Below are 14,302 nucleotides of genomic sequence, written 5' to 3'. Positions count from 1 at the left end.
TTTTTCAGTAAAACAAGAATAGAGGAAGAAGGCAACATAATACCTTAGCTGGCTTTCATTCCTGTTAAATTAGTACAACTTTATAATCAGATATATCCCTGTATGATATGTAAAGCTTTGTTTAATGGGGGTTTTTTGGGGGGCAATATCAGCAAATCAGAGCCTCTTTGAGGTCTGTAATTATTAATGAGCTATACTACCTCTATTGACTGCTTATGACTTCATAAGGATGCCTGTGACATTCTGGTGTTTGAGAACAAACTGATAATAAAGGGACCAAAGAGAAACACACCACATTTAAAATTGTAAATTATGCTTGTATTATACTTAAATGGATTTTGAAAAGACTATATTTAATGTTGGATTACTTTATGTTGAATTCAATAATTCTGTATATTTTTCTAGTTAAGTACTCAGGAAAGAAGATCACATTTCAGTGTTTTTAACAACTTTTATTGAAGGTTTTAATAACTAGTAAAAAAATACAAACGAAACAGAGCAGAAGTAAAGCAAAAAGAATAAAAAGTGTCAAAAAATAAAGGAAAAGAATAAGAGAAATAATATATAAAGAAGTAGCTTCCAATCTTCATCATAAGAATAAACATAATAATTCATCAGTCCCTTTAATATTAAATGTAAGTATCTCTTCTTCCCATAACTCCTCCTTTATTCAAATGCTAATCCCTTAATCATTAACGTTTCAATCTTAATATCAGCAAAAAGTTCATAAAGGGATCCCATATTTATACAAATGTGTCTGATTTTAACCTTAATGTAAAAAAAACCTTTCTACTCCTTTCTTTTGCAATCTCATTCTTTAGTTCTTTCAAATGCTATAATAAGATTTGATCTAATTCAATTTTTTTTCCAATATCAAAGATTTTTTCAAGGCTTTTGTTAGTCTATTAAAAACTGTTTATCCAGGTCAGTCTCTTAGCTTGTACTTTGTATTTCCACTTCAGTTGTTGACCCTGTCTTACAGTCTATATTTTTTCCAATTTCCCAGTATTTCTGCACATTCTTTACATTTTGATATTTCTCCATCAAGCAAAATTTGTTTCCTCTCGTTACCTTGTATGTCTTCCAAGATATTCTCTCTTCATTAATAATTACTTCTTTAGTAGTGCTGGACATAATCCATTCATAAAACATGCATCATTGCTGAGAATGAAGCTGCTGTTTTTTGACCCCATTACTCAAGAATCTCCTGAAGCAGATCAAGGCATTTTATGATCTGCAAAGTGGTCCTTGTCTGGTGTTGGGAGGTGGGACACTGGCAGCAGTGGGCATGGCAACGGCAGAGAATGTGATGTCAATGCAGCGGTGGCAGCAACAGTAGGGGCAGGGCGATAACCTTCCACAACAGTCCCAGTTTCTCATATGGCCCCTTAAGCTATTGGGAAAATGAATTCCCCATCCCTGTCTTCACGTATTTCCAATGCCTGAGCATTTTCTGCCATTTTGCAAGTTCCAATACTGACCAAAGACAAAAGACAAGCTTTTCACTTTTCTTTCTTTTACCCTTTCTGCTTGGAATCTTTAGTTCCCACTAGTATTCATTTCTGGAGTTATAAAAAGTGTCAAATTTCGGTTTTGATTTAGGATAGAGTAAACAAATTGGTTCACATGAAAGTGCTATTTATTTATATAATTATTTCCAATGTCTTGTAGCAAATGTCCTAAGTCCCTTCATTTGCTTAATAACCTTTCTTGAACCGAGATTCTTACTTAGCTTTTTGTCGTTTATTTCTAATGTTTTAATTTCACAAGCTAATAATTAAATTTTCTGTAATCGAAAGCAAAGGAAAATTCTCCAGGTAGCTTTTCGAACTTGACATTTTGAAGATTTCTAATATCCATAAATAGGATAGTTTTTGGTTTTTTTTAAAAAATTGAACCTAATCCCAAGCATAAACCTCAAAGCAATCAACTAAGTGGTGAGAAAGAAGGGAAACTCAGATACAAAATGGGGGACATAGGAAGCAAACACAGGATTGGTCAAATTGGACTCACACGCCTATACATTAACACTCAAAGTGTGATGAACAAACAGAATGAACTTGATGTCTTAGTACATGAGGGCAGATATGACACGTTTGCCTTTAATAAAACTTAGTGGAATGAAACCCATGACTGGAAAATAATGCTGGAAGGATTGAAATTGTTCAAAACAAATAGACTTAACAGAAGATAAATTAATGTCACATAATATGTAAGAAATGAATATATCTCTACAGAAATGTGAAAAACCAAGGATGAAAAGCTCATTGAATGCATTTGTGTTAATACGAAAAAGGAATGAGATTACCACAGGTGTACACTGTAGGCTACCCTGCCAAACAGGGATTTGAAGCTGTGGAAGCTTTGGTGGAGAATCACTATGACATTTTGGAATTCAACATAATGCAAGCACAAGTAATAGGACAAAGTCAAATGAGTGTCTTAAGAGTTTAAGTGAGATGATTTCCATAAGCTTAGAGATGAGTTTAGGAAGGATTACACAGATGGAAATCTTAAAAGAGGAAAATAAGTCAAGAAGCTTGGGAAGCTCTGAAAACTGAGATCATAAAAGACTAGTCTAGTACAGTACCACTGAGAAAGAAAAATAAGAGACGTCAGATGAAACCAGCATGCTTGCATAAAAAAACCTCTGATGAACAGAGATAAAAAGGACAAGAATAAAAAATGGAAAGAAGGACACATAACTAAAACAGAATACTAGCAAATAGCCCAAATCTGCAACAAGTCTGAAGTCAGGAAAGCTAAGGTTCAGAATGAAGTAAGACTCGCAACAAATGTCAGAAATAATGAAGTTGCTTTCAGCACGGAAAAAATAAGATTAAAGTCAAGGAAATGATTGATCAACTAATGGGAGAGGATGGCAAGGAGGTGACAGGTAGCAGAGAGAAAGTGGAACTGCTTAATTAATTCTTTGCATCTGTCTTTACGTAAAAGGAAAAAAAATAGTCCAATCTATAAAAAGCAGTACTATAAAAGACAAAATAAGACTACAAGTCAAAATAGGCAAGAAAATGATAAAAGAACATCTATCCACTGTAGGTAAGTTCACCAGCTGCCTGCAATTAGTGCAGGTTTGAGTCCCACCAGGCTCAAGGTTGACTCAGCCTTCCATCCTTCCAAGGTAGGTAAAATGAGGACCCAGATTGTGGGGGGCAGTAAGCTGACTTTGTAAAAATGCCACTTGGGGGGGGTGAAAGCCCTAATAAGCAGGTATATACATAGAATGAAGGCTATTGCTAAGCACATTGATTTGTGCTTTAGATTGTAAGCTGCCCTGAGTCTTCGGAGAAAGGGCGGGATATAAATGGGATTTTTTTAAAAAAATCACCAGGATCAGATTGATTACATCTCAGGGTTCTGAGGGAGCTGGCAGATGTGAACTCAAAACCACTGAACCAAATGTTTCAAGGCTCCTGGAGCACCAGGGAACTGCCAGAGACCTAGAAAACAGCAGGTGTGGTTGCAGTCTTCGAAAAGGGGGGAAAATAGATCCAGGAAACTACGACCAATCAGTCTGATGTCAATACCTGGGAAAATCCTGGAAAAGACAGTCAAGCAATTAATAGGCAAACATCTATAAACAAGAAAATGGGAGTGTGAAAACAGATGACGCCAGGCAAACCTTACCACATTTTTTGACAAAGTGACTAAATTAGTGGATCAGCAAAATACCATGGTCATCGTTTACTTAGACTTCAGTAAGACATTTGACAAAGTAGACTGCAGCCCACTTCTTGCAAAGATAGAAAAAAATGGGAATTGTGATAGACAGCATCACCACCAAATAGATTTGCAACTAGCTGATCATCTGCACTCAACATATAATCCTCAACAGAACTACATGTACATGGAGGGTTGCATGCATTGGGGTACCTCAAGGTCTTGGGCTCAAATTTGCAGATACCAAGCTAGAGCGAATAACCAACACTTTAAAAGAATAGATTCAAGATACAGAAGGATCTTGACAGACTTGATTGAACATTGGACCTTATCCAATAAAGTTAAATTCTGTGGTGAGAAAAATTAAGCTCTGACACTTAGGCAAGAAAAAACAAATGCACAGGTATAGAATAGGTGGTACCTTGCTCATCATCAGTAATTGTGAAAGAGATCTAGATGCCTAGTGGACAACCACTTATATATGAGCAGCATTGAAATGTCATTGGTTCTTCACCTTAAGCTACCTTGTACTACAAAGAAGGGTTTTTTTTCTTTCTTCATTTATTGATTTTTTAGTTTTAGTTTTATTAAAAACTAAGAAATAAGTCTTTTAAAACTCAGTTGTTTCTTAAAGAGCAAATAATAAGGAACTGTTTTAAAACTTATTGAATACCTGTAAATTATTCAGGAATGTTCACAAATTCTAATACGCTTCATTTATTTAAATCGTTTCTTTTAATAGTTAATATTTAGTCTGGATGTACACAAACATACATACCTGCACTGAATTAGGTATCATATCTTTATTAAATTTATTTGGAGGTATAGGACTTCTCCACAATGGTCAATATGATTAAAAAGATTAAACAAAACTAGAATATTTCTGGGAGCCATTGATTTAATTTTAACAGTTTTGTATTCATGAGTAACTATAAAACATTATGGCAGGTAGAAAATGATTCCTGGGCTCACAAGATTCTTTATTGCATATGCTTTATTCATTGCTAGTGCTGCAATGCAGAGATAACTGTTTGGGGTCCTTAAATTATATGAAGTAATCTGTTACACTATATAGCTTAAGGAGGGAAAAAGCTTTTAAACTTTAAGAAAATTCTTGAAAAAATATGTAAAGGGGTTATTTTTCCTCTTTGGTTTGACATGAAGTCACAATGTTTAATTCTGTACCTCATGTAGAGTTACCATGTCATGGAAAATGTTTATTTCTTGTTAGAAATGGAATGTGCCTAGTTTTCTAAAAAAACAATATGTTATAAAGCAGTAAGTGATTTTGTTTTGTTTTGTTTACATTTATAAAAAATATTTTTTTTCATTTCAGCCTTATATTTAAATCAACAACTGAATATGAAGTAGTTCTGCATGATATCTCTTGAGTCATTTGTTATCCATTTGTGTGTATGATACATTATTAGAGACCTTTTATTTCACATTGCTATTAAAATGTATTTAACATGTACCCATGTCATATTGAAATTGGTGTAGATATGAAATAAGGAAGAAAAGGTGAGTTTTAATCTGGGGGGAAAAATCTGAAAACTTATTTTTTTCTATAAATATCTGATGCTGCGTATATATCATCTCCTCAAGCATCTGCCTAATGCTGAAATATTTGTAATTGAATGATAGAACCTTTTTTTTTGAGAATATGGAGCAGGTTTTTTTAAGGATTACTTTATTGGCCTTAATACACTACTCTCTAAATAATATTCTGCCAGACTTGTATTCTGCTGTTTTTATTTTCCCAGTTTTGGTCTAGTGACAACATATCTGTTAATACACTACAAAGTGGCCTGTGCAAAGTAACCTAGATTTGCTTAAGTGAAGTGATTCAAGTCATGCAAGCTATTTGATTTCTTCACCATACCCAAAAAACCACCTCTCCTTTGCATTAATTTGGGTATCCTCTAATCTGTTTGTTCTAGAAATACAAGAGAAGGTTCTTTTTAGCTGCCTTCTCCTGCACCACTGACCAAAGTTTTATAGGCTGATCAGTTTGGGGATTACCCACAGTGCATTTTCTATAGCTACCAGGTGTAGAAAACCTTGAGTGCCTATTGAGGCAGATCTAGGATGGGTACCTTAGTGTATAGTGTAAACAATCCCACAGTATTAAGCCCAAACAGCCCAGATTGGAGTCCTTCAACCAATGCTGTGGGGGCGCAAGTAGCCTCTTCTGGACCTCTTTCCAAAGAGGCTAATTTTGCCCTTTCAAAGGGCACTGCCTCTTTTAACCCTTTGCCAGGAGAATGAAAGAGGACATATTTTAAGAGACAGTGATAAGTTGTTAATATTGACTATGCTTGCTGACGATAAAGATGGAAGTTCTTTTCTTTTTTTTCCTTTTGCTTTAATTTTTCTCTACACTACACACACACAAAGTATTTCTTATTAGTTTGTTGTATTAGCTTTACTTGTTTAATACATGCCTCAATAAAATTATCAGGAAAAAAGGCAAAAGAGGCATGCTGATCAACTCTCTCAACTGCTAATGAAGCGTCTAAAAGAGTCTACAGGATGCCATATCCTATAAGCTAATATGCAGCTCTTGCCGCAGCAGCGTTGCTGTTAGCCATTTCTCTTAACACATTTTGTGGGAGAAACAAAAGGAAAGGAAAAGAAGGAATTGATGGGAGCAAATATAAGATGAGCGGTATGGTTCAAATACTTAAAAACTAAACATGTAATTTTGCAGATATAGTTTAGTTTGAAAAAAGTGTGTTTTTTATTTTTTAAATATTACAGATATTTTTTTGTTTGTATTTTTAAGGGTTAGGGTTAGCCTACTGATACAACTTTAGCCTGGGAATTCAGTTTTGAATGCTGAGCTGTAGCATAACCCTTATTGAACTGAACGGCACTATTCACTTATGTTACTCCACGTATCATATTCCAATATCTGTGTGCATGAAACTTATTTTGATCAATTTAGAGAAGATAACTAAGTGCAGTTTAACATGTAGCTATATTAAACAACCAGCAGCCCTTCCCACCTAATAATATACACTCTGGCCTTGTTCTTTCAATTCTTTTAAACAGAGGAAACTGAAGTGAAGCTTATTTCCATTTTTAGGGACGGTCATTGGATCATATTTCTGGCATGTTAAAACATTTGAAATATTTCAAAATCAGAATGTTTTAGTCCACAACTAGCACTTTAGTTGTTTTCTTTAGGGAAAAGGTTAGCAAAAAAGCATTACTTTTTTCTTACATAACTTACCAATCCATATAGCCCTTATAAACATACTGGTTTTTCATAATATTCCATTTCAAAGTTTCAAAACCATATGGTTTTGTTAAGAAATTAAAAGGAAGGGAACATATTGAAGAAAATGTATTTTTGCACTATTCATACGTTTATATATTTTTGCAGCTGGCAAAAATGTATTTTGTGGTAACAACTTGAATAAACAGCTTAAGTGACAAAATTTACAATACCCTTTTTAAGAATTTTAACTGTTGGCAATAGAAAATATCACTTCAGTTAAGAAGAAATAGCAAAGGTTATCCAAATAACATTATTGATTATTGATTATGAAGTCAAGTGGAGTGAAAGGAATAATTATTTCTAACCTAAAAATGTGTAAAAATTGAAAATCTAAATAAAACCCAGCTATGAAATGTGGCAAGCATTATGGAAGCTACCCAGACCCTGTATTTTGAAATAGATGGCCATAATTAAAAACAACAACAATAATAGAAAGAATGTAAATATGACTAGGTGTTGGGTATCTCTCTCTCTCTCTCTTTTTTTAAAGGTTTATTGCTTTTCCCTCCCCCACAGGTTTGGAACACTGTTGATTTGATCTCATCTCTAATGAGTAACACTAATAAGTACCGGTAATTGAATTTGAATCTCAGCATTTTTCATTCTGGGGGAAGGATGCTTGACTTCAAGTATTAACCTAAAACAAGAACAACATGTTTTAATTTAAATGTGGTTTAAAGGGTGGAACTTGAAGCAGTAAAGTTTTGTTAATGCTGTAACAAAGGTATAAAACTTCCTCACTGAAAAGCCACTTCCAATTTTTCATTTCCGGGAAGATACGTAGAGACATACCTACATATACAAATAAACACAGGCTATAGAATAGAATTAACGATTCCACTTTCATGCTAAATGTAGTTCCTCCACGTCTCCTATAATTAGAAGTGTGCTCTGAACAAGCCGAGACTGGTCCTTGCCGCGCAATGATCTCCCGCTGGTACTTTGATGTGACTGAAGGAAAATGTGCCCCATTCTTTTACGGCGGATGTGGTGGAAACCGAAACAACTTTGACACTGAGGAATACTGCATGGCAGTCTGTGGCAGCGTCAGTAAGTGGATCTTTCCAGCCTGTGGCAGTTTCTTTCTCTTTTCTGTCTCCGTGCCACCCTGCCTCTGCTGTTCTGTAGTGAATATTTTTGGGGTTTTTTTCTTTTTTCTTTTTTTAAAAAAAAGACTTTGGGAATGGGCCTATCACTAACCATATTTCTGTCAGCTTTCCTAATTGCCCGCATCTTTGTAGAATGTGTTTGGCCATTAGTGTGTCTCTTTCTCTCGCTCTCTACTATTCAGGCATGACAATTAGTGAGTTTTGTCATCTATGTTGTAGACACAAATTACCTTGCAGCAGGATAGTGGAAACTGGGATATAAGATTGCTGCTAAAAGCTTGTTATACAAACATAACTCACTGTTGTACATCTGTGTACTGTTCTCATGCATGTATGGTGAATGATCAAAATAGAAACGATCTGCAAGCTTGTAAAACCATTATATTATTTTGTTTGTATCTTGTTTTGTAAAATAGTGATGCAACAAAATTTGCAACATACATACAAGCACATGTCCACACAAAATAAACTTACCTTTTTAGAAAAAAAATTGATCTAAGCACTCACACACATGCATACGCAATATATACACTGCATACACATTTGTTTATTTGTTACAGATGACTGCAGATTAAATCTCACATACATTTGTATAATTACTGTACATTTAGTTCTGATAAAATAGAGTTTATCTTTATAAAATGGGCTTGTGCCAGTTATTGATTTCACACGTTTCCATAGCGTTGTGATACATCTGGGGATGCAATATAATATTTATTATCTAATTTGACTGGTTACAGTTATACATTTGCTTTATGGTACATTATGTTTCAAAACAATGATAATTGGGATAATCTACATTTTGTCAAGAGTTGAATAAAATGACAAACTATTGACTAATAACCAGGTACTCTTCGCTTTCAAATAATGATGATAAAAGACTTAAGTCAAAAGGGGAGATGGACAAAAACCTTGTTCCTTTATTTTGATTTAGTTTACATGGTTACTGAGATTCTCAAAAGTTGAATAATATTTTATGAAATTATTGCATTTTCTCCTCAGTTCATCCTACTCGTGCAATAATGTTTTCATTTAATTTTACAGTCATCTGATGTTAAATATTTACATATGAATTTGATTATTTAAGTCACGTATACAAAAGATAAATATACAATGGTGACAGTTCTAAGGTACTTATACTGCAGTCTGAAATGCACATATTGGGAGTACAAATGAATTATATCCAGTTGGAGTTATTTCAGAGTAAAATATGCTTAGGAAAACATTCTACAAGCCATTAAGTATGTTTATTAGCTGCCATTTTACTGCTTTGCACTCTGAAGCCAGGGCACAGCAGAAGAAATGTCTTTTCTTCTCAAAGCTGTTCCTTTTTCAAGAGGATAACTATTTCCAAAAGGGGTTTAATGTAAGAGGTTTTTGATCTTCTTGTTGCAAGTGAGGCCTCATTTGTTACCTTGTATTTTCTTTTCCCTTCTCAGAGAAAACATCTTAAGTGTTGTCAGAGAAAAGATCTGACTGGTGATGTGTTTCAGAGATTGGATAGAATATAGAATAACAGGGTTGAAAGGGACCTTGGAGGTCTTCTAGTCCAATCCCCTGCTTGAGTAGGAGATCCTATACCATTTTAAACAAATAGTTCCCAATTTGTTGAAAACTTCCAGTAATGGAGCATCCACACCTTTTGGAGGCAAGCCATTCTACTGATTACAGGTAATCCCTGAGTTACGAGCGTTCAGTTAACACTCGTTCAAAGTTATGTGATGTGAGCGCCCCTAGGGCTTATGAGCAAGTCACGAAATTACGAATGTTGCCACACTACGGCAGTCGTTCACCCTTATGAGCGACTGCAATGGCACTGCAACATTCACCCTCCCTCCCTACCCACAACCGGGTCTCCCTAGGCACCAGGCCTTCAATACTCACCTTGTGAAGATCGAGATCCTTTGCTTTCTTGGCTGCTCCAGGCCTTTGGTGCATTTGCAGAGAATAGAGGCCTAAAGTAACGCAAGATCAGTGTGGCGAGTTCTCATGCTACTGATCTTGTGTGATCTTATGGTACTTTAGGCCTCTGTTCTCTGCAACAGAAAACAGAACCAAAGCTGGGTGAGGCTTCCACGTGCCTCCGGAGGCTAGATCGGGGCGTCAGAGGCCTTTTCCAGGCCGCTGCCGCCTGTATCTGAGGCTGAAAGATGCTTCAGTGCTCCCCCCCACGGGCCCAATCCGGGCTCCAGAAGCCTTTTCCAGGCCACTGCTGCCTGGATCTGAGGCCAGGGAACACTTACGTAGCTCTCCGGTGGCCCGTTTCCAGGTGGAAGCAGCCTGGAAAAGGCCTCCGGAGCCTGGATCAGGTAGTTGGGGGTGGGGTACGGAAGCATTCCCTGCCTCAGATCTGGGTGGCAGCAGGAACTGCGGTAGAGAGGAGACAAATCTTTTTCAGGTGCGGCAGCAAGGGAGGGGAAAGCATGAGGTATATTAATGGGCCGGGGAGGCCTTGGGGGCCTGTTCTATCAGTAGGCCCTCCATGGCCTTCCCCACCCTGAGATACTTCATGTTCACTTAACGAGCTGCATGCTTCTTAACGAGCAAGGGAGTGATCTCATTCGAGGTACGAGATTCACTCTGAGTTTTTAAGTTATGAGTAGAATAGGCAGGCTCCATTACACTTGTAACTCGAGGACTACCTGTAATTGATCTCAGTGTCAGGAAATTTCTCCTTAATTCTACATTGGATCTGTCTTTAATAATCTTTATTATTAGGATAAGAATAGGGAAATCAAATTTACAACTGCTTTTTAATATTATAGTTCATTGGATCAGATGCCATTTCTCAGTTTACCACCAGTGTTCGGCAAGGAGGAAAACCGGATTTGGAAAGAAAAGTTAATTGCAATGAAACAATCAGCATGTTTTCTGTATCAGACTAGACCAGTGATGGCAAACCTTTTAGAAACCGAGTGCCCAAAAACTGCCACTCCACTCCTGTCCCTGCTTTGCCCTGCCTGGTGGGCCACCACCACCTTCGTGGCCTGCCACAGATCACCCGAGTGGCCCAGCAGTGCCATGGCGGCCACGCCTTCCGCCCGTGCCCTGCATCATCATCTGCACGTAACGGGGCACAAGGGCAGAGTCTTGTCCCTGCTGCCTGGCTACCATGTCCTTGGCTGCGCTGCTTCACGTGGGCCACGCCTGGGGGTGACTCTCCAGGGGGGCTGCTGGTGAGGAGGGGCGGGGGGAGGCGGGGCTGGGGCAACAGCATGCGTGCCCACAGATAGGGCTCCGAATGCCGGCTCTGTCACGCATACCGTAGGTTCACCACGACTGAACTAGACTAAACATATACCATAGCCATATCTGACAAAGCAGCAATTATTGCTTTTTTAAAAAGTTAAATTTATTTACTTTTTAAAACTCAAGATACATTATGTTGCAGATAAGCTGTCAAGAATTGCATGACAGAGTAAGTGAAACTATTTTCTTTTTAGTCATCATTTTAAAATGAAAAACTAGAGAATTGCTTCTGATTATTCATCAAGGGCTTCAGTCTATTTCCTTTTTTTGTTGTTGTTCATTTTTCTGGTTGTTAAATAGGCTGGTCCAGTCTGTTTATTCCTTCTGTCCAATACAGGTAGTCGAGGACTATCGGTATTCCCATTTCCAAAGGTCCAAATTGCTTGCCCATTCTGTAATGCGTTGGCTCTGTCACTGACATTCCTATATACAAGGAAATGGTGCTTGAAATTGGAGCTCAAGGAAGAAGGTTGATAAGATTGCAGAAATAAAAATGTTGTAGGAAATAAATAGCAAGACTGAGAAGAAGGCAAGGTTCAGATTTGGATTCTGCATAAAATCAATCTGAGGGTCATGTACATTCTGAAAGTTTCCCTCACTTATCAAAAACAGAATACTGTCCCTTATAAAATTTATAATTAGTTTATATATAAAGCACTATTGGTTCATTATTGTGTGCTGTGGTAAATACCATGTTGTATATATAATGTGAGGTAACCTTTTTTGCAGAAACCACTTAGAGAATTTACTATCTAAGAGACTTGAATTGGCTTAATTCTAAACCCAAGCTAAATTAATTTAATTTTAAACTTACCGTGATCAGATAATTTTTTTATGTTGCATAATTTTTAAATGAGGTATATGATTTTGTTTTATTTATTTTTTAATACTGACTATGTCTATTATTTGTTCTGCTCTCAATAAGATTAAATGAAAATCAGCTTAGGTAATTTTGTAATTGGATTATTTGTTTAACATTTTTTCAAGTAGTCTAAAAAGTTTCAAATGAGGTCATAATTGTAATTCGTTAACTTTTTCTCTTTTTATCCCTTGTTATATTGCTGGTGAAGATTCATCAAGCATTTCTAGTTAGGTGCGTTTTTTTTTAAAGAAAAAATTTGAACAATGAACTTTAAAACTTTAAAATGTATAAGTATTTTTGAATCCTAATACCTTTTGTCATATGATTCTGCACTAGATGCTAAAGTGCCCTCATAATTATTGATGGCTTAAAAATAGATTCTGTACAGGCCTCATTATTTCTTTAGTTCACATCCAATGAAAACCAGTCACAGATTATAAAAGGATTCTGCTGGCTTAAAGTTCACTTCTGATTTTCTGTAAATATCTAGAGTTGTGTGTGCACTTAATAAAATAGTGATAAAATAGTAATTTCGGTTTTTAACTGCTTTTAAGATTCCTATTAGTTTTCTAGGACAGACAGTTGTTAAAAGTGATGCAATGTAGCACTGATCACAAATCATATTTTATTTAGCAGTTTAGTACTAAGTAACACAGCATTAATGTTAAGTATGCTAAGAAAGATACCAAGATAAAGCCTTGAAACACATGTTTAGTTGTTGAATCTTATGGAAGTCAGAAAGTCACTAGGTTAATAAAATTTTATTAAGCTGTGGGACATTGCTTCCTTCTTGGAAGAGCCTAATATTATAGGACTTAGAACTAAAAATTTTTTTTACCTCTCTCTATATAATTACGTTAGGGCATCTTACACCTTAAAACCAGGAACAATTAAAGTAATTGATCACAGATATTACTAAGATATTATTTTATATGTGTGTATAATAAAATCTCGATGCATATAAACTTCATATTGTTGTGAACAGAGAATAATACCAAGGCAACTTTACTTGGAACAGACCATCAAACAATAGCATCTTCCTATCCCAAGTCTTTGGGAAAGACTCAATAGGTGGATTAAAAAAAATGCCTAATCCAATCTAGATATTGGACTGATTGTGTGACTGGCCATAATAAGGTAAGGTATTTTAAAAGCAAAAAATAAGAAACCAATCATAGATGTCCAGAACAGAAAAAACAAACATCACAGTAAAAAAACAATTTATAAAGGCTTAGCAACCACCCTACTGTAAAGCTTGTGAGAACAGCCATGCTTTTAAAGACTTTCAGAACATTATTAGGGTGGGAGCAACATGGATCTGTATGGAAATGCTATTCTCGGGGGCAGGTATCATGACTTAGAAAGCCTGTTTCCTTGTCCCAAGAGAGGACACTTTTTAATTGAGGGCACATGGAATGTGCTTACTCGGCGTGATCTTATTGGATGGGCATTCTGAAGTTTGGAGTTAGGGAAATAGAATCTTATTCCAGTTCTAAATAGTGAACTACAAGGACATTGGACACGTATATTTCTTTTTTTCTTCCTATGCTTGTTAAACAGTTGGAGTTTCAACTCTCTTTTTGTCCTTCTTGAAACAAATAAGGAAAGGTCTTGAATGGTCCTAAATCAGCATGATTCATTTTGTATGATGTGCAGAAATTCAATATTGTTGCTCACAGCTCTAGTAATCCTACTAATTAATTGGCATTTATATTTGTTCGCTGGTGTGCACTCTAAATTGAGGCTAGCTATTTCCTTAGTAAAGAATTTTACAACACTTTTGCCAAGAATTACCAAAGAAAACCTTTGACTCTTGCTGAATATATTATAATGGCCACATCAACACTGTAATTATGGCAAATCCAATATGTTTGTGTGAGCTTTCCTAAGCATTGTTAATAGATATTTGGGTTACAGTGCAATTTTAGATGATAAAGTATCTTGCAAATTTGTATTCAACTATATAGTTCTTTTTACCAAATTGTAATTTAAAATAAAGCTGTGAGATTGTGTCCAAATGTGCAGGTAGACCTCGCTTAAAAATTGCTGTGTTTAGTAACTGTTCGAAATTCCTATATCACCAAAAGTGTAACTTTATAATCAGTTCTTGCATTTATG

At 36.0% G+C, this 14,302-nt stretch overlaps 1 protein-coding gene across 2 annotated transcripts in view; it reads left to right on the top strand.

Annotated features, from left to right (window-relative positions):
• APP (amyloid beta precursor protein) overlaps window positions 1–14,302 on the top strand; it is a 120,231-nt gene that overhangs the window by 73,183 nt on the left and 32,746 nt on the right. For both annotated transcript variants that reach the window (XM_083361821.1, XM_083361820.1), the window contains exon 7: window positions 7,847–8,014. In XM_083361821.1, the coding sequence (XP_083217947.1) occupies window positions 7,847–8,014 (168 nt within the window). The remainder of the gene's footprint in view (window positions 1–7,846; window positions 8,015–14,302) is intronic.

Source organism: Vipera ursinii, assembly GCF_947247035.1.
Source record: "Vipera ursinii genome assembly, chromosome: 4".
Lineage (NCBI taxonomy): Eukaryota > Metazoa > Chordata > Lepidosauria > Squamata > Viperidae > Vipera > Vipera ursinii.
This window is presented reverse-complemented; position numbering and strand designations above follow the sequence as displayed.